At 50.3% G+C, this 25277-nt stretch overlaps 3 protein-coding genes across 9 annotated transcripts in view; 2 read left to right on the top strand and 1 right to left on the bottom strand.

Moving 5' to 3' along the window:
• Nucleotides 1-11674: 11674 nt before the first annotated feature.
• On the top strand, nt 11675-15625 carry GCHFR (GTP cyclohydrolase I feedback regulator). The gene is made up of 3 exons (XM_030842981.3): nt 11675-11846; nt 13611-13705; nt 14936-15625. Exons 1-3 carry the CDS (start codon nt 11811-11813, stop codon nt 15057-15059), a joined length of 255 nt encoding a protein of 84 aa, XP_030698841.1. The 5' UTR covers nt 11675-11810; the 3' UTR covers nt 15060-15625.
• DNAJC17 (DnaJ heat shock protein family (Hsp40) member C17) overlaps nt 12215-25277 on the bottom strand; it is a 42120-nt gene continuing 29057 nt past the window's right edge. The window contains exons 6-14 of one of the 7 annotated variants that reach the window (XR_009563033.1): nt 23525-23616; nt 23188-23284; nt 22469-22584; nt 22039-22113; nt 21424-21504; nt 20818-20928; nt 13604-15814; nt 12664-12818; nt 12215-12267 (exon numbers count right to left, since the gene is read on the bottom strand). Coding sequence is in view for 3 of the 7 variants with exons in the window: in XM_070044932.1 (XP_069901033.1) it covers nt 15692-15814; nt 20818-20928; nt 21424-21504; nt 22039-22113; nt 22469-22584; nt 23188-23284; nt 23525-23616 (695 nt within the window). In the remaining 4 variants the exon portion in view is untranslated. Of the gene's footprint in view, nt 12268-12323; nt 12819-13603; nt 15815-20817; nt 20929-21423; nt 21505-22038; nt 22114-22468; nt 22585-23187; nt 23395-23524; nt 23617-25277 lie in introns of those variants that run through there. The other 6 variants (XR_009563032.1, XR_009563034.1, XM_070044932.1 and 3 more) reach the window with 6 other exon arrangements.
• On the top strand, nt 17520-24862 carry C2H15orf62 (chromosome 2 C15orf62 homolog). Its single transcript, XM_030842978.2, has one exon. It carries the CDS (start codon nt 18130-18132, stop codon nt 18655-18657), a length of 528 nt encoding a protein of 175 aa, XP_030698838.1. The 5' UTR covers nt 17520-18129; the 3' UTR covers nt 18658-24862.

Here is a 25277-nt window from a genome sequence, read left to right as displayed (position 1 = left end):
CATAGTTCCTTCTATAATTCTATTTTACTCCTGTGATTTTATGCAACTTGTAATTTTAGAAACTAAAAAGACATGATTTTGTGCACTATGGTTCCAATTTTATCATCAGCTTTCCTTAAAAGTTAAATATTAGTTTAGTGGGAGCTGAAATATCTAGACCAGTCCTTCCCAAATCCTTTACTAGATATTATTTATTCACTTTTTAATTGTGAGATATTTTACACATTTAAGAGACACTTGAGGACTTCCCTGGTGGCGCAATGGTTAAGAATCCACCCGCCAGGGCTTCCCTGGTGGCGCAGTGGTTGAGAGTCCGCCTGCTGATGCAGGGGACAGGGGTTCGTGCCCCGGTCCGGGAAGATCCCACATGCCGCGGAGCGGCTGGGCCCGTGAGCCATGGCCGCTGAGCCTGCGCGTCCGGAGCCTGTGCTCCGCAACGGGAGAGGCCACAACAGTGAGAGGCCCGCATACCGCAAAAAAAAAAAAAAAAAAAAAGAATCCACCTGCCAATGCAGGGGACATGGGTTCAAGCCCTGGTCAGGGAACTAAGATCCCACATACCACAGAGCAACTAAGCCCGCGTGCCACAACTACTGAAGCCCGCGTGCCTACAGCCCGTGCTCTGCAACAAGAGAAGCCACCGCAATGAGAAGCCCGTGCACTGCAACGAAGAGTAGCCCCCGCTCACCGCAACTAGAGAAAGCTCACACGGAGCAATGAAGACCCAACACAGCCAAAATTTAATTAATTAATTAATAATAAAAAAGAGTACATTTGATGCATAGGTACCTTGCAATGAATCAGTGAAAAGCAATGAGGTACCCATCCCACTGCCTAAGGAACAGAACTTCACCAATACCTGCTACTCATTTTTAAGGACTCAGTTTGATTAGTACCTCTTGTGATACACTAAGAGATTAACTATGTTGTCTTGGTGGTGAGAAAGGAATGTTTTTAATATCTTTTCCATATTTTTCCTCATTTTTCTGAAATAAGCATGTATTTCTTTTCTAATAAGAAAAAATATTAACTTTACTTTAGAGGGAATAAAAACCCGTTTCCTCTGGGAAACTTTCCCAGACCACCATCTTAGTGGAATTAATCTTTTTATCTTTCTTTGCTCTTGAGGCTTGTTTACCTCTATTACACTTGGTTCCATGATTATTTGCTTTCTAGCCTGTCTACCCCACTGGGCTGCTCACTCTTCCAGGATAGAGTTCATGCCTGATTCATCCCCTATGCCTAGCAGAGCTCTAATGCAAAAGCCATCCATAAAAGTTGAATGGAGAAAAGAAGAAAATAAAGAACGACCAATATCCAGCCCCTGCCACACTGACAATGCTTTACAACTACTTCTTTATCCCATAAATAGCTCAAACCAGGTTTGTTTGCGCAACGTGTGGCAAGCCAAATGCTGAGACACAGAGGTTTGCGGCAGAAAAATAATTTATTCACAAGGCAGCCAAGCCAGGAGACGGGAGAACAAATCTCAGATCCGCCTCTCTGAAGGTTTGAGCTATTTATGGGATAAAGAAGTAGTGTAGACTTAGGCATGGGGAAAGGTGATTAGAGGTAGGGAAAGGTGAGGTAAATGGTGTTTTGCGCAGGCGTATCTGGATTATATGCTTCTTCATGGGATGCATGTTCAAAAATGGAGGGGCTTAGTGTGATCTGAGAGTGGACTTTTGGCCTTCTTATGTCAAAAGGTTGTTCATTGGACACCTGTGAGGGCCCAGCTTTAGGGTCAGTGGTCCCAACCAGCCTTAGCCAGATTGAACTGACCAAGAGCTGATTCAAAGTTCTGAAAAAACAAATTAAGCCCCTGTTACTATAGCGACCCATACTTCAGAAGTGTTATCTGTAGGGGTGGTTAAGGAGTCTTGTGATATATTACCCAGGCTATGCGATGCCTGGAGGGTATGAAATTAAACAGGATAAAAAAACAAATTAAAGGTAGCTTAATCTGTGAAGGTAGTTTACAAGCAGAGGGGTTTTTAACAAGCTGTTCCTTATCTGTTGTTCTGTAAAACGGGCTGAAGAATTTCTGCTAGTCACAAACCTCCATTAACACTGTGGACACAGTTTCATTTTCATAATGAAAGCTGAGTTGTAGAAGAACAATTTCTCCTCTTTTTACAGGGAAGGGAGATCTGCCAGATAAACTCATTGTCGCAAGGGGCGAGGCCAGATGGGAAAACCAAGTAGGGGAATTCATTTCCTCCTGGATATTAGAGATGTTATCCAGTGTGCATGCGTCTGCCAGGGGAATCAGCCGTGGGCTGGGTGATTCTGGATGGAGCGCTCTATCTTATGCTGCATCTGCAGACCAGTTTTCAAATGTAATAAATCCCTGGCAGTCTGAGATAGGCACTGCCCTCCTGTCTCATCCCCACCCCTCAACGGCCCAGCCTGAGAGAAGAGAGTAGAGCAGACCCCAAACCCCTGTCCTGCTCTCTGCCCAAAACACGAGAGCCTTATGTACCTAGTTCTTTCAAGAGAGGCGACATATGCCTTGGGATGGTGGCCTTACCTCTTGTGTCTAACCTCTAATATGCTTGACACTTAAAAAAAAAAATTGTTCTTGAAACTATCAAACTCTTAGAGGAAAACATAGGCAGAACACTCTATGACATAAATCACAGCAAGGTCCTTTTTGACCCACCTCCTAGAGAAATGGAAATAAAAACAAAAGTAAACAAATGGGACCTAATGAAACTTAAAAGCTTTTGTGCAGCAAAGGAAACCATAAAGAAGACCAAAAGACAACCCTCAGAATGGGAGAAAATATTTGCAAATGAAGCAACTGACAAAGGATTAATCTCCAAAATGTATAAGCAGCTCATGCAGCTTAATAACAGAAAAACAAACAACCCAATCCAAAAATGGGCAGAAGACCTAAATAGACATTTCTCCAAAGAAGATATATAGAGTGCCAACAAACACATGAAAGAATGCTCAACATCACTAATCATTAGAGATATGCAAATCAAAACTACAATGAGATATCATCTCACACCAGTCAGAATGGCCATCATCAAAAAATCTAGAAACAATAAATGCTGGAGAGGGTGTGGAGAAAAGGGAACACTCTTACACTGTTGGTGGGAATGTAAATTGATACAGCCACTATGGAGAACAGTATGGAGGTTCCTTAAAAAGCTACAAATAGAACTACCATATGACCCAGCAATCCCACTACTGGGCATATACCCTGAGAAAACCATAATTCAAAAAGAGTCATGTACCAAAATGTTCATTGCAGCTCTATTTACAATAGCCCAGAGATGGAAACAACCTAAGTGTCCATCATCGGATGAATGCATAAAGAAGATGTGGCACATATATACAATGGAATATTACTCAGCCATAAAAAGAAACGAAATTGAGCTATTTGTAATGAGGTGGATAGACCTAGAGTCTGTCATACAGAGTGAAGTCAGTCAAAAAGAGAGAGACAAATACCGTATGCTAACACATATATATGGAATTTAAAAAAAAAAATGTCATGAAAAACCTAGGGGTAAAACAGGAATAAAGACACAGACTTACTAGAGAATGGACTTGAGGCTATGGGGAGGGGGAAGGGTAAACGGTGACAAAGCGATAAAGAGGCATGGACATATATACACTACCAAACGTAAGGTAGATAGCTAGTGGGAAGCAGCCGCATAGCACAGGGAGATCAGCTCGGTGCTTTGTGACCGCCTGGAGGGGTGGGATAGGGAGGGTGGGAGGGAGGGAGACGCAAGAGGGAAGAGATATGGGAATATGTGTATATATATAACTGATTCATTTTGTTGTGAAGCTGAAACTAACATACCATTGTAAAGCAATTATACTCCAATAAAGATGTTAAAAAAAATTGTTCTTATAAAATATTTAATGGCTACAAAATAATACTTATAATACATGTATAAAAATTGAGTACATTTATAACCCTTTGCACGCCCGTCCTAGTGTAAGAAAGAGAACATCATTTTTGTCTTTTAAGAACTCTGCGTTCGTTGTTTTGTGTATATTGAAGAATCCTTGCATCCCTGGGATAAATCCCACTTGATCATGGTGTATGATCTTTTTAATGTGTTGTTGGATTCTGTTTGCTACTATTTTGTTGAGGATTTTTGTGTCTATGTTCATCAGTGATATTCCTCTGTAATTTTCTTTTTTTGTGATACCTTTGTCTGATTTTGGTATCAGGGTGATGGTGGCCTTGCAGAACGAGTTTGGGAGTGTTCCTCCCTCTGCAATTTTTTGGAAGAGTTTGAGAAGGATAGGTGTTAACTCTTCTCTAAATTTCGATAGAATTCGCCTGTGAAGCCATCTGGTCCTGGACTTTTGTTTGCTGGAAGACGTTTAATTACAGTTTCAATTTCATTACCTGTGATTGGTCTGCTTACCATATTCACAAATTAAAGAATAAAAACCAGGGGCTTCCCTGGTGGCACAGTGGTTTGGAGTCCACCTGCCAATGCAGGGGACACGGGTTCGAGCCCTGGTCTGGGAAGACCCCACATTAGTTGCTGTGGAGCAACTAAGCCTGTGCGCTACAACTACTGAGCCTGTGCTCTAGAGCCAGTGACGCCTGTGCTCTAGAGCCAGCGACTCTGCAACTTCTGAGACTGTGCGCCACAACTACTGAGGCCTGTGCACCTAGAGCCTGTGCTCCACAACAAGAGAAGCCACCTCAGTGAGAGAAGCCCACGCACCACAACGAAGAGGAGCCCACGCTCGCCACAACTAGAGAAAGCCCACCTGCAGCAACGATAACCCAATGCAGCCATAAATAAATAAATAAATAATTTTAAAAAGAATAAAAACCATATGATCATCTCAATAGATGCAGAAAAAGCTTTTGACAAAATTCAACACCAATTTACAATAAAAACCCTCCAGAAAGTGGGCATAGAGGGAACCTACCTCAACATAATAAAGGCCACATACAACAAACCCACAGCAAACATCATTCTCAATGGTGAAAAACTGAAGGCATTTCCTCTAAGATCAGGAACAAGACAAGAATGTCCACTCTCGCCACTATTATTCAACATAGTATTGGAAGTCCTAGCCATGGCAATCAGAGAAGAAAAAGAAATAAAAGGAATACATATTGGGATAGAAAAAGTAAAACTCACTGTTTGCAGATGACATGATACCATACATAGAAAATCCTAAAGATACTGCCAGAAAACTACTAGAACTAATCAATGAATTGGGTAAGGTTGCAGGATACAAAATTAATGCACAGAAATCTCTTGCATTCCTATACATTAACAACCAAAGATCAGAAAGAGAAATTAAGGAAACAATCCCATTTACCAGCACAACAAAAAGAATGAAATACCTAGGAATAAATCTACCTAAGGAGGCAAAAGACCTGTACTCAGAAAACTATAAAACACTGATGAAAGAAATCAAAGATGACAGAAACAGATGGAGAGATACCATGTTCCTGGATTGGAAGGACCAATATTATGAAAATGACTATACTACCCAAAGCAATCTACAAGTTCAATGCAATCCCTATCAAATTACCAATGGCATTTTTCACAGAATTAGAACAAAAAATTATACAATTTGTATGGAAACACAAAAGACCCCGAATAGCCAAAGCAATCTAGTGAAAGAAAAACGAAGCTGGATGAATCAGGCTCCCTGACTTCAGACTATACTACAAAGCTACAGTAATCAAGACAATATGGTACTGGCACAAAAACAGAAATATAAATCAACGGTACAGGATAGAAAGCCCAGAGATAAACGCATGTACCTATGGTCACCTAATCTATGACAAAGGAGGCAAGAATATACAATGAAGACAAGACAGTCTCTTCAATAAATGGTGCTGGGAAAACTGGGCAACTACATGTAAAATAATGAAATTAGAACACTACCTAACACCATACACAAAAATAAACTCAAAATGGATTAAAGGGGCTTCCCTGGTGGCGCAGTGGTTGAGAGTCCGCCTGCCGATGCAGGGGACACAGGTTCGTGCCCCGGTCTGGGAGGATCCCACATGCCGCGGAGCAGCTGGGCCCATGAGCCATGGTCGCTGAGCCTACACGTCCAGAGCCTGTGCTCCGCAGCGGGAGAGGCCACAACAGTGAGAGGCCCGCGTACAGGGGGGGAAAAAAAATGGATTAAAGACCTAAATGTAGGGACTTCCCTGGTGGCGCAGTCGTTGAGAATCCGCCTGCCAATGCAGGGGACACAAGTTCAATCCCTGGTCCGGAAAGATCCCACATGCCGCAGAGCAACTGGGCGCATGCGCCACAACTGTTGAGCCTGCACTCTGGAGCCGCCGAGCCACAACTACTGAAGCCTGCACGCCTAGAGCCCGTGCTCCATAGCAAGAGAAACCACTGCAGTGAGAAGCCCGTGCACCGCAATGAAGAGTAGCCCTTACTCGCTGCAACTAGAGAAAGCCCGCATGCAGCAACAAAGACCCAATGCAGCTAAAAATAAATAAATAAATAAAATTTTTTAAAAAGACCAAATGTGAGACCAGACACCATAAAACTCTTAGAGGAAAACACAGGAAAAACACTCTTTGACAAAAATCACAGCAAAATCTTTTATGACCCACCTCCTAGAGTAATGAAAATTAAAAAAATAAATAAACAAATGGGACCTAATGAAACTTAAAGGCTTTTGCACAGCAAAGGAAACCATAAACAAGACGAATAGACAACCCACAGAATGGGAGAAAATATTTGCAAATGAAGCAAGAGAAAGGATTAATCTCCAAAATATATAAACAGCTCATGCAGCTTAATATCAAAAAAACGAACAACCTAATCAAAAAATGGGCAGAAGACCTCAATAGACAGTTCAGCAAAGAAGATATACAGATGGCCAAGAGGCACATGAAAATATGCTCAACAACACTAATTATTAGAGAAATACAAATCAAAACTATAGTGAGGTATCACCTCATACCAGTCCAAATGGCCATCATCAAAAAATCTACAAACAAGATTCATGGGCATTGCCTGATGCTCAGGAATTTCAAAAGAATAAGATTAGATGATTGATGACAAGGATTTCTGCAGAAGAGCTATGCAAATAGACCTCTCAGAATGGGCACAGGGGTGGAAGATGAAATCTATCCCATGCAAAGTCTCACCAAAGGTTATTCAGAGCAGAGGAATCTCAATAATCAAATGGACAGAATGGCCCATTCTACAGATGTTGAGAATATCCCTAACCATCTGCTGCTTGTGCAATGGGTTCATGAACAAAGAGAATCTAATGTATAAGATGAAGGTCATTCATGGGCTGAATCACATGGACTTCCCCCAACCAACATGATCTGGTTAATACAACTCCTGAGGGCCCAAACTGCCAACAGCAGAGCCCAATACTGTGTATCTTCCCTGGTACTGCAAACCAGCCAGCTATGTGGAGAAGGATGACTATTTGTGGCTTCCTTCCATCATTGTGAGGCTGCGACACCTACACAGGCATGAATTTTATTCTGAATTTGCATATGATATCCCTGCCTGTCCGCAAATTTACAAATTACTTTAATGCCCAATAATGCACTCCAAAACAATGGCTAAATCTCTTCCTAAAAAAGTGAAACATGGACCGTTGCCTATGGAATTCACTGGCCTATAACACAGAAGCAGCTGCTCTTATAAAATGAATGATAAACTGGACAACTGAAGACCCAATTTAGGAAACAGCAGGGAAATGACTTTTAGAGTTTGGAGTGCTGTCCTACAAAATAATGTTTAAGCTCTGAATCCAAAACAAATTTATATTTTGTTTCTCCCTTACCAGAATACAAGGGTCCTGGAATCACGGGATGGCATGAGAAAGAAAGGAGGCATGGTCCATTGTATTAATTGACACCAAATCACAGACTGTACCTAATGTCTATTCTGCTCAAATGATCAGAGACTTGAGATGCACAAGATTTGAGGACACTTGCCAAAGAGATTTGGGGAAGAGATGTGGATAAGATCAACTAAGAAGACACCCAGAGCGTGAGAATATTTGCAGCCCTTGTAAATCTCACCAAAAAGGCCGGAATTGTAGGGAAGGCTCTCTTATGAACTATTCCAAACATAAAATGGTGCCATAAAAATATAATAAAAACCTGTGTTGGGCTTCCCTGGTGGCGCAGTGGTTGAGAGTCCGCCTGCCGATGCAGGGAACAGGGGTTCGTGTCCCGGTCTGGGAAGATCCCACATGCCGCGGAGCGGCTGGGCCCGTGAGCCATGGCTGCTGAGCCTGCGCATCTGGAGTCTGTGCTCTGCAGTGGGAGAGGCCACAACAGTGAGAGGCCCGCGTACCACAAAACAAACAAACAAACAAAACAGTACCAGTACTATTTAAGGTCCCTGGGTAACCTTCCATGATCTCGCCATCCTTACTCTCTATACCCCCTCCGAGATGTAACCACTGCCCTGAATTTTGTTTTTTATGTTACCATTCATAAGTTTATTACACATGTACATATCAACAAAAAACATGTCAGTTTTCATATTTTTCCATTTTATATACACGGGAGCATACTATCTGGATTCTTCAGCAACTTATTTATTTTTTGCTCAAGATTACGAAAAGCATCCATATTTAATTTTCAATAATGTATAATTGTCTAATGAGGGAGTTTATTATGATTGTAGTTAGCAAATACCTTTTGAGTATTATATAAGTTGTTTCTAAATGTCTTTTTGCTATTATAAATAATTCTGTAATTTTTGTACCTGTATTCTTGTACATTGAGTTTACTTGAGTTTTCTGTTTAAGCAATTATATTGTTTGAATAAAAAAACTCATTTATGAAAAAAAAACCCTACAAACAATAAATGCTGGAGAGGGTGTGGAGAAAAGGGAACCCTCTTACACTGTTGGTAGGAATATAAATTGTTACAGCCACTGTGGAGAACAGTATGGAGGTTCCTTAAAAAACTAAAAATAGAACTACCATATGACCCAGCAATCCCACTACTGGGCATATACCCTGAGAAAACCATAATTCAAAAAGACACATGCACCCCAATGTTCATTGGAGCTCTATTTACAATAGCCAGGACATGGAAGCAACGTAAGTGTCCATTGACAGATGAATGGATAAAGAAGATGTGGTACATATATATAATGGAATACTACTCAGGCATAGAAAGAAATGAAATTGAGTCATTTGTAGAGATGTGGGTGGACCTAGAGTCTGTCATACAGAGTGAAGTAAGTCAGAAAGAGAAAAACAAATATATATTAACGCATATATGTGGAATCTAGGAAAATGGTACAGACGCACCTATTTACAGAGCAGGAATAGAAAGGCAGACGTAGAGAACGGACGTGTGGACACGGCGGGTGGGGAAGGGGAGGGTGGGATGAATTGGAAGATTAGGTTTGACATAAATACACTACCATGTGTAAAATAGATAGCTAGTGGGAACCTGCTGTATAGCAGAGGCAGCTCAGCTCGGTGCTCTGTGATGGTCTACTTGGGTGGGATGTGGGGGGAGGGAGGTCCAAGAGGGAGGGGATGTGTGTATGCGTATGGCTGATTCACTTCACTGTGCAGCAGAAACTAACACAACATTGTAAAGCAATGATACTCCAATCAAAAAAAACCCAAAACCCTGCATGTCTGTCTCCACTCCATCCCTTTCCCTTTTCTCAGAGGTAACCACTCCCCTGAATATTACATTTATCATTTCCTTTTCTTTTTAATCTGACCACGCATGTCTTTATCTCCGAACCATATACTGTTTAATTTTGCATGTTTGTGAGCTTTAGGTAAATAGAATTATTCTGTATTTTTCCAAGATTTGCTTTTTCATTCAGCATTTTCGTTGCTATAGTTTCCATTGTATGAATCAACCACAAACTCCACTTTTGTTGGCCATAAAGTCTGTTTCCAGTTTTTTGCTAGTTACAAACAGTGCTATTATGAATATTCTTTTTTTTAATATTCTTGTATGTGTATCCTGATGCGGTCAGTGAGTTCTCCTAGGTTTATTTAGGAGAGGTTTGGTGGGTCACAGTGATGCATGTCTTAAGCTTTACTAGACGATGCCGAATTGTTTTCCAAGGTGATTGTATCAGTCATAACAATTTGCAATCCCAACAGTAATATTTCAATTGTTAGACATCTTCACCAATACATGATGCTTACACATTTTTATTTTTTGCAAACCTGTAAAGCAGTATCTCACTGGTTTAATATGCATTTCTGGGATCTCTAATGATATTGAACATCATGTTATAAGTTTATTGGCCATCTCCACTCTCTCTTTTGAAAAGTGCCTATTTGAGTCATTTGCCCATGTTTCTTCTATTGATTTATCTTTTTCTCCCTAATTTGTAAGAGTTCTTTATATGTCCTCGGCATTAATCGTTTGTCAGTTTAACAAATCGTTTGTTAATCTTGAACATGTCTTATCTCTCTAGCTAAACTGTTAGTCCTGGAGGTTGAGGATAGGTATAGAGAGTACAGAAAAATAAATTAGACCAGTAAGGATCCTTTAGGATTACAACTTCCTATTTCCCTTATACCTTTCTCCACATGGGTCAAAGTGCTGGAGGCACAGAGCGTACCCTTCAGTGAAGTGAAGATTTTTCAAGAGCCTGGGAGGGAAGGTTACAAGCTCCAAGTATTTTATTTTTTTATTGGGGTATAGTTGTTTTACAATGTTGTGTTAGTTTCTACTGTACATTGAAGTTCCCTGTGCTAAATAGCAGGTTCTTGTTAGTTATCTATTTTATACATATTAATGTATGTATGTCAATCCCAGTCTCCCAATTCATCCCACTGTCTTGCTTTCTTTTTAAAGAACCAATCACAGCAAGGCAGATAAAGAATGTTCAGTTGTCAGACTTTGATACATTCAGATGAAGGCGTAGACGCGTGGAGGTGAACTCGCTGCACTCTCTTTGGTGGCTGGTGCGCAGAAGTTTCTTTGGCCCCCAGGTGTTGCCTTATGAGCTCTTACACGTGCGCTGAGTCTCTCCAGCTTCGCCGGAAACTCTCTGAACCGACGGCCAGATTCCGTTGGTTTAAGTCTCTCCAGGCCTGGCACTCAGCCAAGCGCTCAGTTCCTTTACAGATTTACCTACAAGGCCACAGAAATGCACGGTTCCGCCGCTGTACTAGGAATTACGGTCGGGAAGGCGGGAAAGCGCAGTGCACCCGAGGGGTCCCCTGCCTGTCTCCCGCGCGCTGAAGTAATCTCTGGAGAACGTGTCTTGGGGCCGGGAAGTGGGGATCCGCTAAACATTTTAGAGGTCTTCCGCGGGTGGGGTGGGCAGGAGCTTGGGAGGCCTCAGTGGGGTAGCCGTTTGCACCCTGCTCTGCTTCCCAGGGGAGGGGGCGGGGACCAGGAGGACTTTGGAACCTGTTATCAAAGGTGTTGCAGTAACAGGGCGCAAAGTCAACACGCGCGCAGGGCGCCACGGCCCGCCGCAGCCGGCAGAGCCCGGCGGGCCACCCCGGTCTCCGGTCCGGGGCTGGGGGAGCGACACCCCGCCCTCCCCCGCGCCCAACACAGATACCGCTTCGCCTCCGGACTACCCGCGGAAGCGTCGGCGGAAACCAAGGGTCTCAGGGCGCTGCCCTAGCGCTGGGGGCGGGTCTCGAATCGTCGAGCTCCGGGGCGTGTCACGGGCGCCAGCTTCTGATTGGCCGGCCGAGGCAGTAACGGGCCAGGAGCTGCTGGATTGGCGCAGCCGGAGGCCAGAGCAGGAGTAACTGGACTCCAGGTGGCCGGTCGCAGTCCCGGAGCCCGAGGGGCTGGCGTCTGCGCCGGGCCCAAAGTCTAGGGAGAGATCCTGACCGGGACGCGCTCACCATGCCCTACCTGCTCATCAGCACCCAGATCCGCATGGTGAGTACCCGCTGGCCATCCCTGGGAGTTGGCGTTCGGCCCGGGTCAGGGGTCGGGGGGCGCTGCAGACCGCATCTCGGCGCCTCCCTCCCGGGCGACGCCCGCGCGTGGCCGGACCCGGAAGCCGCCCGGAACACGCCCCCCTGGGCGGCCGGGAGGGAGGCTGGGTCTTGGACTTAGCCTGGATCCAGGGACTCAGAGAGCTCTGGCAGCCCGGCGACTCCAGCGCCGCGAAGGGGGCCAGGTGAGTGCGTCCCCACCACCCAGCGAGCTCCGGGCGCCTGTGGCTCCGGTCCTACCTGCCTGCGGGAGGTCGGGAGCCTTCGGGAGGGACCCAGGAAGTCCTGGTCTCACATGTGCAGCACCCACTGCCCCACACAGAGCCACTCTGCCAGGGAGTGGGGAGTGGGAGTGGCCTAACCTGAGGGAGAGAGGTTTGTTAAAGGATGTGCTAAGACGCCAAGACCCCTGTGCCGAGTGGCCCACTAGCTACACCCTTAGGCACTTCCAGGAAGAGCTCTCCTGAGACCTTAGAAAAGGAAGAGAAGAAAGAACCCGAGACAGCCCATGGGGTTAGAGATGGGAGAACACCATTCAACAGTCAGAAACCACGCCCCTTTCCCTGGGCGCAGTTTCCTCTGCAAAAAGAAGGTGCTGGTTGCTCCATGAGTCCCCATCTGGCTTCAGAATAATATGACCGGGTTCCCAACCTGGGTAGCAGGATGCTCCTCTGCCCCTTCCCACTCCCCAGTGCTTGGGTGATCCATCAGAGGGTACACAGCTCCCTTGGGATGCAGGAAATAACAGATGGGCTCACCACTGGGCAGGAGAGGTCTCGGCAGTGCCACAGGGCAGTGGTTTAAGAACCAGTCAGCTGTGCAGTTGTTAAAATGTAGACTCCTGGACCCCTTCCCAGACCTCCGGAAGCACTCTGGAAGCCTGAGGCTTGGGAATTCAGTGCTCCTCAAGCAACTTAAAAAAATAAGTTTCATTGATATATTACACATATCACGACAGAATTCACCAAAGTGTACAATTCAATGGTGATGGGGTTTTTGTTTTTGTTTTTTAGCTTGCTCAGAGTTGTGCATCTATCACCATAGGCAATTTTAGAACATTTCTATCACCGTAAAAACAAACCCTGTACTCATACCCTGTCCTTAGCAGTCACTCATTTCCCCCGGGCCCCTCAGCCCTAGGTAACCACCCGTCTTTCATTGTAATATGTGGTCTTTGGCCTCTTTCACTTACATGATGTTTTCAAGGTTCATCCATATTGTAGCACACATCAATACTCGTTCCTTTTTATTGTCAAATAAAATTCCATTGAATGGCTATACCACATTTTATTTATCCACTGATCAGTTGACAAACATTTAGGTTGTTTCCACTTTCTGGTTATTATGAATAATGCTACTGTGAACATTTGTGTGCAAGTTTTTGTGTGGACATGTTCTCATTTCTCTGTTCTCCAGGTTATTCTGATACACAGATATAGGTGGTGGTGCCTGGCGTGAAGGTCCCAGTAGTTGGGCATTGCCCAGCCCGGCCTAGAGGGTGCAGGGAGGCCCCACATGACTCAGCCTGATCACTGATGGACTCCACCCCTTCCCAGCTTGTGTTTAGCCCCCAAGATTCCTTTCCTCTCCCTCCAGTCTTTAACTGAAGCGGGTTCAGAGCCAGCAGGCGGGGGAGGAAGGAGAGGCGAGACAGCTCACCTCTACCTGGCAGCCAGCCAAGCAGCCACTGTGACTTACCTTGCAGGAGGTGGGCCCCACCATGGTGGGCGATGAGCACTCCGATCCAGAACTGATGCGGCATCTGGGGGCCTCAAAAAGAAGTGTCCTGGGAAACAATTTGTAAGTAGTAGCATTCCTAAGGATCTTCTCCTTGCCAGCCCCTAGACCTGTCTCTGTTCCTTTTACACAACAGGACAATGCCACTGCCTAGCCTCAGGACCCCTCTGCCTGCATCCTGGGGATCTGTCCTCTGTAGGCTTTCTCTGAGAGCTTTCCCACTGGCCCTCCCTTCACAAGGGAGCCCCTGGACAAAGTCCCAGGACAGAGTCTGGTTCCCTGAGTATAGGACTCTGCAAGTGGACTGCTCCTTGCCCTGCCCTCTCATCTCTAAACTGGATCCCATCAAGGCAAAGACAAGCACAGAGAAAGGCTTCTGTCTTGAAGAGATGGCTAAGTAACAAAGCTCAGCCCTAGAAACAGGGAGAAGGGAGCCTGGGTCCTGCTTCCAGTTCAGCTGCTGCCTGGGGACTTAGCCACTTCCCTTGGCATCCTTCACACCAGCCCCAAGTCTAAACAGTGATTCATGCTTCCTTTTCTGCCCTTCACCCCTTCCTGCCATAAGCAGGGAGAACTCTGGCTACACAGGCTCAAACTCCTGAGAAGGGTCACCAGAGTGCACCCCAGTTAGAAGAAGGGAAAGAGGAGGCGAGCTGGCCGTAGCCCCCTGGTCAGGGTTGGAGGGCAGAAGCCAACGCCATCCCTTTGCCATAAGGCTTTTGTCTCTCAGATGCCCAGCCTGGGGCTTCAGCCCTTTATCTACTTGATGGCCCTTCAGAATTAATTAACTCTGAAAGAAGGGAAACCAGGCATTCTCCATCCTAGGGAGTGGCACTCAGAGCCAGGAGCTCTTGGGGGCCCAACTTATTGCTCCACGACTACAGGACAGCCAGGCAGCAAGAGGGCAGAGGCCTGGGGGAGGGTCCCAGGGAGAGCAGGCCGCTCCTGCTGAATGGGCAGTGGCCTAGGGCACATGGAGCTGTTGTCAGACTCATGCCGGTTCTACTCTCTGGATGACATCGGGAAAGCTGCTTTACTCCTCTCTTTTCTCACTTATAAAATGGGAACAATAACAGTACCTTCCTTAGGTTGTTGGGAGGAATAAATGAGATGATGCAAAGAGCTTAGTAGATGAGGGGCAGGGAATGTGTACTCAGCCCGGCACCCAGAAGGCACCCAGCAAACGTCAGTCCCTGTTAGGAGTACTCCTGACCAGGCCTAGTCTGCAGCAGATACTAGCTTGGTACGGGCTGTGCTGTGTACCCCCTCACGCCACCCTCCTTCTCTTCGCAGTTGTGAGTACTACGTCAATGACCCTCCTCGAATAGTCCTTGACAAGCTGGAGCGCAGAGGCTTCCGTGTGCTGAGCATGACAGGGGTGGGCCAGACGTTGGTGTGGTGCCTGCACAAGGAGTGACCCTCCCACGCTGATGAGCTGCAGTCACCCCTTCTCTGGAGTGGTTGCCATGGGCCCCGACCCCAGGACCCTGCCTCACTCACCGCCCTGCCCATTCTTCCCAAGTCGTCATTTTCCTCGGCCCAGCACCACTGGGCAATGAACGGCCTTCTCTGAAACCTGCCTCAGCCAGTGGGGGGGGCAGGGCCTCTGGGCCTGGTGCCCCCAGCTGCCCCTCCAGCTTCAGGCCTGGCACGGGCCCTGGAGGAGGCCGTGTTCTGTGGCAGGCTGAGGAGCTGGCAAGAGCCAGGCTGCCCCTGGCAGGGAGCTGGGTGCCCCTGCGGAGCATGGCTCCAGGACTGGGCGTGTGGGTCCTGTGTAGCTAGTCCAAGCCAGTAAAGGGCTGTGATGAGTGGCTGCTCCTCTGCTCTGCTGGCCACTGACTCTCACCGTGTGGAGCGCCTCCCTGGGAGGGAGAGCCAGGCCTGGGTGGAGCCCTCCAAGGCAGAACCCAGAAACCAAGGCCACACTTGGGCAGGCCCACACCCTACACCTATGTATGCAATAGAGGTAGACTCTAAAAAAAAAAAAAAAAAGTTTATTGGTGACGTTTAAGAAAAGGGCTGTGGGATGGGAGGGCTGAAGGCAGGAGGCTACGTGGGCTGCCCAGCCTGGTCCTCCTGCTGCATCTGGGCGATCAGCTGCTGCCTCTCAGCTGCCTGGCGCATGCGCATCATGACGAGGCTCTCATAGTCCCTCTCAGACCGCACGGAACCCTGGGGGGACAGAGGGAGGACACGGAGGCGTCAGGGCACAGCCCCACGGATTCCAAACTCGGAGGACAGGGCCTAGGCAGAGCCGCCGCCAAGAGTCAAGGAGGGAGGATGCCCAGGAAGGGAAGGACCCTGGAACATCCTGCAATCCCAACTCACCCATGTTCCTTCAGAGCAAGCAGGCCTTTGGCCCCAGGCCAGCTTCTCAGCTGAGATGGCTTCTCAGCCCATCTCAAGCAGCTATCACCCTGCCCCACCTCCCCTTTCCCAGGCCCTTCAAATCTACAGTCAGCTCAGGTGAATCACTTCCTCATGCTCTAGCCAGGCCCTCATCCCTTCATTTCCTCCACCCCATGGCTTCTGCTTCTCACAAGTTACCAGTGAAGGGGGGTTGTCAGAGGCACAGAAATCCACTCCACTCCGCCAGGTGGAGGTGAGAGCATTGACCCCTCCCAGCTGCCCACCCTCCCTGTGGTCTGGCTCCTGCTGAGGATGCACAGGGAGCCCTACCCTAGACACAGCCTCACTCAGCCCCACCCTAGAAGGAGAGAGAAACAAGCATGAGGCCAGCTTGCCTCCTAAAAATACACACTAGGGCTCCTGGAGGGCAGGGCCCGTGGCTTTTTCTTTTATGATCTTGCCCGCACAGTGTGGGGGACTGAACGGTGCAATATTTTCATAATCAAAAGAATAATAAATGACCACCTCAGTGGGCCAAGGCTGTGGGGTGGAGAGGCAGCTCTACAGGAGAGCCCTGAGCCGCCAACACCATGCCCTGATAAGGTCTGCAGTGGCACTTAAATCACTTCCTCCCTCTGTGCAGCTGAAGCTGCATGAAGAAGTATGAAGCCCACCAGAGCTGGCACAGAAGGGAGCCAGGCCAGGGGGGCTGCACAGTAGAGAGCTGCTGAGACCTGCTTCGCAGTACCCCGAGCTGATGCACCTTCTTGGAACAGGCCAGGAAAAAAGTTCGGTGGTCAGTGACCCGGGGAATTAGAAGGGAGTGGCTGGGGTTAAGATGCCAGGCCCTGGCCAACTGGTTTGGAGTCAGGGGTGTACAGAACCAGGAAGTGTTACCCAGCCCAGATCCCCCTGCCCTTCCCGACAGCCCCATGCCTCCTTCCTCCCAGGCCTCCGCAGTTCCTAGGAGAATTGCCCTCCCAGCCAGGCCCACCTCCTAGCTTTGACCCAGCCCCTTCCCCAGAGGCAGGACCCCAAATGAGGCCCAGGCAGCCCCCCAGGAAGGCAGGACACTGGCTCTCAAATGTCCTTTCCTGCCCTGAGGCTATCTGGGAAAATCGAGGAAGGCTGAGGAAATGGAGCAGCCAGGCTTGCTGTCAGGCCAAGGGGAGGGCAATTCCCACCCCCCCCACCCCCCCCCGCCCAAGGTAATGCTGCTCTGCTGAGAAAACTTGAAGTCACCCTCGGCACGCCCCGAGCCTGGCCCTGGGAGGAGCCAGCCCTTTATAGGCACAGGGCTGCTTCCCGTTAACACACCCTCTGCCTCCTTCCTTCCCCCCATCCCTGCAGGCTCTGCTAATGAGGGCCGGTCACTCACACCAGCGACAGGCCTCTTCCTTCCCCAGCAGTCATTCCACACACCTGCCTTTCAATTAGCTCCCACCTCCCGGAGGTCCTCACCCCACACCCACGGGGGCTGGGGGGCCAGGCCTGCCCGCAAGGGCGCAGGGCGTTGGGCTGTGGAGGAAGAGGCGGCAGCGTGGTGACACACAAAGCAGGGCTGCCCCAGACGGTCCCCAGAGGAATGTTAGGCTCCCCGGTGCCCCGGGGCGTTGCCGCGGCCCCAATCCCTGCCTGCGGAAGCTGCAATTACCTCAGAGCACGAGACCAGCCTCCCACCTGACTGAGTCAGCCGAAGACAACAACACGTCTCCACCGCCACACACTGGCACAAACAGCCAAGCCACTGATCATTCTGGGAGCCAGCGGCGGAGAGACCAGCCCCCGCAGGGCCAGGAGCCACCCCGGGTCGCGCCGCAGCTGCCCTCGCTCCGGCTCCACGGAGTGGAGTGCTGTTTCTTCCTCCTGGGGTTTTTCCACTGCCCTATCAAGTAACCAGGCCACTCCTGTCCCTCTGGGAACCTCCCGTCACCAGGAACGCTCAGCTTTTTCGGCTCTCCTGGACACGCGTACGAAGGTCCCTGCTGAGCAGAAACCCGGAGGCCTCTGCTTCTGCCAGCGAAGGCTGCCTCCCTGATTCTCGCTGTTCACTGCTCCAGCGGGACCAGAGGGCCCCCAGCTGCCCTTGAACCGGGCTTCTGAGGTTCCAGGCTTGTCTGCTGGCTCCCTGGGGCCCCATGGAGATCTGGCGGAAAGGCTCCTTCCGCAGCGCCTCCTTCTTCAAGCGGCTGAGCCTGCGGCGGCCGCGGAGGCTGCGGCGACAGGGCAGCGTGCTCAGCCAGGCCAGCACGGCTGGAGGGGACCACGAGGAGTACAGCAACCGGGAGGTCGTCCGGGAGCTGCGAGGGAGGCCAGATGGCCGGCGCCTGCCACTGTGGGGGGACGAGCAGCCCCGGGCCACCCTGCTGGCCCCGCCCAAACCCCCGCGCCTCTACCGAGAAAGCTCCAGCTGCCCCAACATCCTGGAGTCCCCGTCCACCTACACTGCAACCTACTCTGCCACCCTGCCCTCCGCGCTCTCCCTGGCGGACGCCCTCTACCAATACTCCGACGAGGACCTTTCAGACACGCCCCCCTTCCAGAGGACACCTGCTCCAGACCTCAGTGATCCCTTCTTCTCCTTCAAAGTTGACCTAGGGATTTCGCTTCTTGAGGAAGTTCTACAGATGCTGAGGGAGCAATTTCCCAGTGAGCCCAGCTTCTGAATGGGGGGAGGGTGGGCAGAGGTGGGTGAAAGAGCCAGAAGCCTGGGGACCCAGAGAAGGAGGGGACAGTCGTGGATTAAGGTAGGGATAGGAATCCAGGTCGCTGCCTTCCCTCTGGGTCCTGAACAGTTCTCTGAGTCACCCCAGAGTGGAGGGACAGAGGTACAGAGGCAAGCTGGAAATGTGAGGGGGGCACCTGCTGGCAGGAGCCCTGAAGGCAGCTAGCTAGGCTGGGAAAGGGAGGCCACACCTGCAACCACAGGGACCAGGCAGAGGCCAGCAGAGAGGGAGGGAGGCATAAGGGGTGAGTCCAGGAGCAGAGGACGTGCAGACTGGGCACGACAGATGGGTGCCCTGCGCCAGCTCCCTCTGAAGCCACTGTCAACAGAACGAGGTTACAGGACAGGTCAGGGCAAAAGTGGTCCAATCCAGGCTGGAGAGGAAAGTGGGAGACCTAAGGGGAGAGGGATGAAACAGGCGTGACCTTGTACAGTATGGTAGCCACTAGCTGCACGTGGCTGTTTAATTGAAATTAAATACAATTAAAAATTCAGCCCTCAGTCACACTAGCCACGTTTCAGGTGCTCAACAGCCACATATGACTAACGGCTACCACACTGGACAGCGCAGAGTGAGCGTTAACATCATTGGAGAAAGTTCTACTGGGCAGCACAGGCCTAGACCATGGCCTGGGGCCTGGTGGGGGGAAGGGGGAAGCATATGGGGCCTGCGAGGGAAGGGAGGGGCTGACGGAGTAGGAAGAGTGAGGCAGGTAGAGATACACAGTGTAACTCTGGAAAAACGCCAAACAAATCACTAGCGGAAAAGGGGGCATGAGAGACTCAAAGTGCCAGTACAGCTGCCCGGAGCACGAGCACTCCCTGGTGCCCAAGGAAGGAGGCTCTAGGGAATGCCAGGCACAGACAGCTTGCGAAAGGGGGCTGTGGGGAATTCCCAGAATTATTAGTGACGGGAGCCCTTGGGAAATGCAACAAAAAACAGTGGCAGGTTTCCCTCCTTCCTGCGCCCATGGGAATATGGGAGGGAGGACTGGATCAGGGACAGACACGAAGCTCAGAGCTGTCACAATGAAGAGGCAAGCTGGTCTCCAGAATCCTCACCAGGACTGAGGAACTTTGCTTTGCTCAAAACCTCTGACAACGGGGCTACGACCCCACCCTGAGGCCTGGCCAGAAGACTTGGAGCAGAGCCCAGTTGGCCGCATGAGCTTCTGACACCCCAGGCCTTTCCAGGTGTGGCAGAGGGGGAAGGGAAGCCTGGACACACAGCACCTCCACAACCCAAACCTGTGGCCTCCCCCTTCCCTCCTCTTGTGTGGCTGTGCTGAACTGAAAGCCCCCGTGGGATGGTGATAAAGAGAGCTCTTTGTAACACAGCCTGTGGAGTGCCGTCTGGGGCTCTGAAATGCTGGGCCTTAACCGTGGGGAAACAGTCTCTAAAGAAGGATCCCAAGTCAAGCTCAGACCAGGTCTTTTGCCTCCTCTGTCCAGGGTCTGGGACACACTCCAGAGAGCTCCCCATCCTCACGGTCAGGTGAGGGGCGTGGTGGCGGGGTGCCTGAGGCAATGGGAGTGGAGCCGCGAGGACTAAGAGCCGGTGTTGGGCGTGTGTCAGCTCAAGTGCATGCTTTACCACAAGTCGGGCACCAGGCAGCACCTCAGTGTCGGCAGGGTAGTCAGTGTTATTTCTAAAGAGGAGATATTGCCTCTTGATATTAGGTCCCCATCTGGGACAGCCATGGACACACCTGGAAGGAAGCTGGGGAAGGAAGCAGCCACCCTCATCACCGGCCCCTTCCCTGAAGCACCAGGTCATCTCAGTGCCAAATGCTTCACACTGCAACCAAGCGACCCGCAGGCCAGGACAATGTCTTTGGGTGATGATGAGAGACCCCAAAGGGGACCAGAACATGGAAAATAAGGTCTAAGAGGTCTGCATAGGGTGGGCCCCGCTGGCACTCAGAGAGGAAAGGGGATCAGCAAGGAATCACAGTCCTCCTGCTTGGATTGGTGGTCCTGCCAATCTCTCCATATTCCTGATGACTGGGATTTGCGAGGAAAGGGCCCTGAGAAGAGCCCAAACAGGAAGAGGCGCCCCGAAGCCTGAGCAGGCCCAGCTGCGTGAGGCCTGGCTTCTTACCTGGGACAGTCCTGGGTGGTTAGGGCCCATTGTGCTCTGGGGCCGTCCCTCCAACCAGGAAATCTTCAGAGGGTTATCGACTAGGCCCACTTCATTCTGGACAGCCAGCTCCTGTCAAATACAGTATCCGGTCCTGGTCCCATCACTCCAGTCGGCTACAAAGTGGCTCTCGCTACCCCCACAGAAAGAACCAGAACCAGCGCTCTCATCCTCCAAGCAAAGCACAGCAAACTTCATACAATGGTGTGCTGAAGCTCTGACCTTCCTTGTGCGCCACGTGAGCTTTCTGACTGGGGAGTGGGGGAAGGGGAAAAGGCAGTGCGAGGGCTCCAACCTGGAGGCGTGCTGGCTTCCAGGGGAAGGTGGAGGGTGTGGAGCCAGGCAGCAGGAAATGAAGCCATCCCCGGAATATTCTCCTGTCCATCCCTTCACTCACTGTGCCTCTACTCCTGGGAGCTGGAGGGGCTCTGGGAAATCTTGGCTCTGAGCTGGCCCAGAGATCCCCTGGGAGTGTGGACACCTAAGCTCAGAGGGCCTACAGAACTGGATTCCTCCCCTGGAAAGGCAGGGCTGTCGGTAGCCCCCAAAGCCCCACATAGCACTCACCGCAGCCTTGATGGTTGCAAACTCCACCACGGCGGTGCCTGCCTTCTTACTGGACAGTACCAGGTTGAGCACCTCTCCGTACTGTGAGGATAAGGGGGTCCCGGTAAGCGTGGCTCAGCCTTCAGGATGGCCCAGCTCACACCAGAGACAAGCCTGAGCCACCCAGAGGCCACTAGGCCATTTTTAGCCGGGGTATAACCTCTCATTGCTAGGTTCAACCAGAAAGGGGATATCAGAGATGGGAAAGAAAGGTTCCCCTGCCCTTCGGGAATGCAGAGGACAGCAAAGGAGAGCTTGGCAGACGTGGGAATTTAGACCAGCAGAGACGCACAGCTGCCTCAGCAACTGAAGGAGGTGAAGAGGATGGGGCTTTGGTGCCAGACAATAGCCTCCTCTCGCCCCACAAACGCAGCCAAGCCCTTTGCTTCTAAGGATGGCAAGGGAAGGGGCACATGGCAACATGAGTGACTGGAAGGCCGTGGCCTGGGGAGAAGGTCTATGACACAGAAAAAAAGGCAGGTAGAGATGGGAAGGAAGGTTAGGCCTGGAGATCCTGGGGTTTGGGCTGAGGTGGGGCCTGAGATGATGGGTTAGGGGGAAGTCAGCAGGGCAGACCTTTTGAAAAAGCCGCAGGAGGACATCTCTGGAATAGCCGCCTTGTGACTTGGCCTCCTTGCTCTTCCACTTGAGCTGAAAAGACAGCAGTGGGTGTCACCATTAAACACTGACTTCTCAACAGAACCAGACCCTGCACCTGAGCTTTACAGTCTGAGCAGACACCCCCCTTCAAAGTACTGGTAATCTAAGGAGCACCCCCCCAAATGCATTCCCCTTGAAAACAGACAGGCAGGTGGCCTGCTCACCCACAGCTACGCTTCCAGCCCTATAAGATGCTCTCCTTCGAGGGCCTCAGGGAGGGCTGCGCTGCAGCCTTTCACGGCCAGCTCTGAGAGGCCATCCTGATGCCCAGGCAGTGGGAAGATGGAAGGATGGGATGTGGGTAGTGGTGTGGCTCCCAGAGATCCAGCGTCCCCGCCAGAAGCACCTGTGCCCATGGAAGCATCTGTTCTGCTGAGAGGAGATGGTGTGAGGTGGCCCGTAGATCCGCAGGGCTCACCTTTAGCTTGGGGGTTCCTTTGCTTTCAGGATTTTCTGCCATTCCTAGAAAATTTAGGAAAATTAGCAAGGTAGAATATGATGGAATCAGAGGTTCTCTCTCCCAAAGGAGACACAGCCCAGGGCCAAAGGACCTAGAAAAGATCACTCCTGACCAAGGGCAGTATTTGCCCCGCCCTGCTGTGGAGCCTGGTAGGGCAAGTAGAGGCAATCCCACCCCAACCCTGAGGAGCTGTCACCTTGGGACAGCTGCCCAGCTGCCTGCTGAAGGCCATGGTCAGCACTCTGCCAACGAAGGGCTATGAACACCTACGGGGGGCAGAAGGTAGAGGTATAGACCACACAATTCTACTGAAACAAAGTACCCCAGAGCCTTCCCCGCCCCGCCCTGGTGATCTGCTCCAAAATAGAGCCAGCTCTGCTTGGGACTAAGATAAATGGGGCCAGGAGATCGCAGGTAGAGTGAAAATCCAATAGGCCTCAGAGAACTGGTAAGAAGAGACAGGTGGCATGTGTCCAAGTGGGGTGCCCAGGGGGTTCCAGCAGGTGGAAGCTTCCAGAACAACTTCCCTGAGCAGCCACTGTGGCCACTCTGGGCATCAAGAGCTGCCTCAGAGTGGGAGGCAGGTTTGGGGGACGGACTCTCACCTCTCAACCTCTGTTCCCGTTCCTGGCGTATCTGCTCCTGGATCACCCTCTGCTGCTCCTCCAGCTGCCGGGAACCCTCTTCTCGCAGGCGTCTGATCTGCAGAGTGGGAGTTGGGGAGGGTGACAGTTCTGTGCAGATCCAGTTCCAGGTTGGCTCACCTTGCAAAGGTCCCTGGGACATTCCACCTGCAAGCTAGGCTCAGCAACCTGCAGGTGGGACAGATCACCCAGATCCCACAGAAGAAAGTGGAAATGGCATGCCCTCTCCAGCCACAGCAACCCCTTTGCTCCACCAGCCTCCTCCCCCTGCAGATGGCTGCAGTGCCTGGACGCTCACCTCTTGCTCTAGTGTCCCGGTGCTCCGGCTCTCCTCCTCCTCCTCCTCGTCGCTGCCGTGGGCCTGGGCCTGCCGCTCCCGGGCCTCCAGGTCTACGAACAAGGGTTGAATGACCCAATGTCTGGTCTAAGCAGTTTCTACATGGCCCCAGCCTACCAGGCTCTGGCTGCTTCCCCAAAGTCTCACACAGCATGAACCTATACAGTAACTCTGGCCCCTCCCTCAATGCCTATGTGCTCCCAAATTAATTTCCATTGAGAAAAGTCCTAACAAGGAAGAGAATAGGATCCAGCTGAGTGGCCGGGGTCTGGAAAAGTTAAAGCAGCTCACGCTGACTAAGCTGGTTCTCCAAACAGTGAACAAGGTGTGGGTGGGTGCTTATGTCAGCAGCCCAGGGCCATGGGTCAGGGCTGCCAGTGGGTGGAGCTCCTGGCCTCTGTTCCTGTGGTTTGGCACCACAGCCTGACCTGCGACCTTGCCATGGCTTTGATGCTCTTCCCACCACTGAGCTTGAGTTCCCACAGAATCTTCTTTTTTTTTTGGCTGCATTGGGTCTTCGTTGCTGCGCGCAGGCATTCTCTAGTTGTGGCGAGCAGGGGCTACTCTTCGTTGCAGTGCGCGGGCTTCTCATTGCGGTGGCTTCTCATGTTGCGGAGCACGGGCTCTAGGTGTGTGGGCTTCGGTAGTTGTGGCTTGCGGGCTCTAGAGCGCAGGCTCAGTAGTTGTGACGCACGGGCTTTGTTGCTCCACGGCATGTGGGATCTTCCTGGACTAGGGATTGAACCCGTGTCCCCTGCATTGGCAGACGGATTCTTAACCACCGCACCACCAGGGAAGTCTCACGGTGGAATCTTCTACCTCCCCCCTCAACTCACATTTACCAAGCCTCACTGTGGACCCGGCTACAACGGCTCCTACAGGGATGGCAGCCACCATGCAAGGACATCACCCCAGGTCCTGGAGCCTTCCCACCTTCCAAGAGAAACCTGCTTGTGGCCCTGTCCCAGGCCAGCTGCTGTGACAAATGCTTCTTTCAGGTCTGGGACACACCACTTTGTTTTCTGTTCACTTTACTTACCTAAACTCTTCAGGTTTGTTTGTTTTTGATGGATGTACTGGGATGGTATATGTACATAATAAATATATGGATGTGAAGCAGGCAAGAGGAAGGGGAGAAAAATCGAGTAAAGCATGCTTGGACCAATCTTATGGGGGTGATGAAAATGTTCTAAAATTGATTTAGAGTCATAGTTGCACCATTTGGTAAATTTACTAAAAATCACTGAATTGTTCACTTGAAATGGGTGGATGATACGATATACAAAACATATGTCAATAAAGCTGTTTCTTAAAAGACAAACGCCTGGATCTCTTTGGATTCTTCTGAGAGGATTTCACGGAGTGAAAGCTCTGTGCAGAGCTGGGACGAATGAAAAAGTTCCAGGACGGCATGGCCAACAAGAACGCTGACTGTACTCATGCTGTGTGGGTTCAAATCCTGGCTCCAGCAAGTTCTTATCCTTTTGGTGCCTTAGCCTCTTTTGTCTATAAAAAGTGGGTTTCATAACACCCAGCTCCTTGGATAGTTGTAATAATTAAAGGAGGCACTAAAACATCTGTCACAGCGCTTAGCTAATAGCACACCTAGTCACTGTTATTATTCCTATGACTGTCCTTTAGGAGCCACCCCTGAGAACAGGGTTCTGCCCAGAGCCGGGGCCGCCAAGCTCTGAGTTGCTGGAACTGAAGCTGC

The sequence above is a fragment of the Globicephala melas genome, chromosome 2, assembly GCF_963455315.2.
Source record: "Globicephala melas chromosome 2, mGloMel1.2, whole genome shotgun sequence".
Taxonomy (NCBI): Eukaryota; Metazoa; Chordata; class Mammalia; order Artiodactyla; family Delphinidae; genus Globicephala; species Globicephala melas.
Note: the sequence above shows the minus strand (reverse complement) of the source record. Positions and strands in the feature narration are given on the sequence as shown.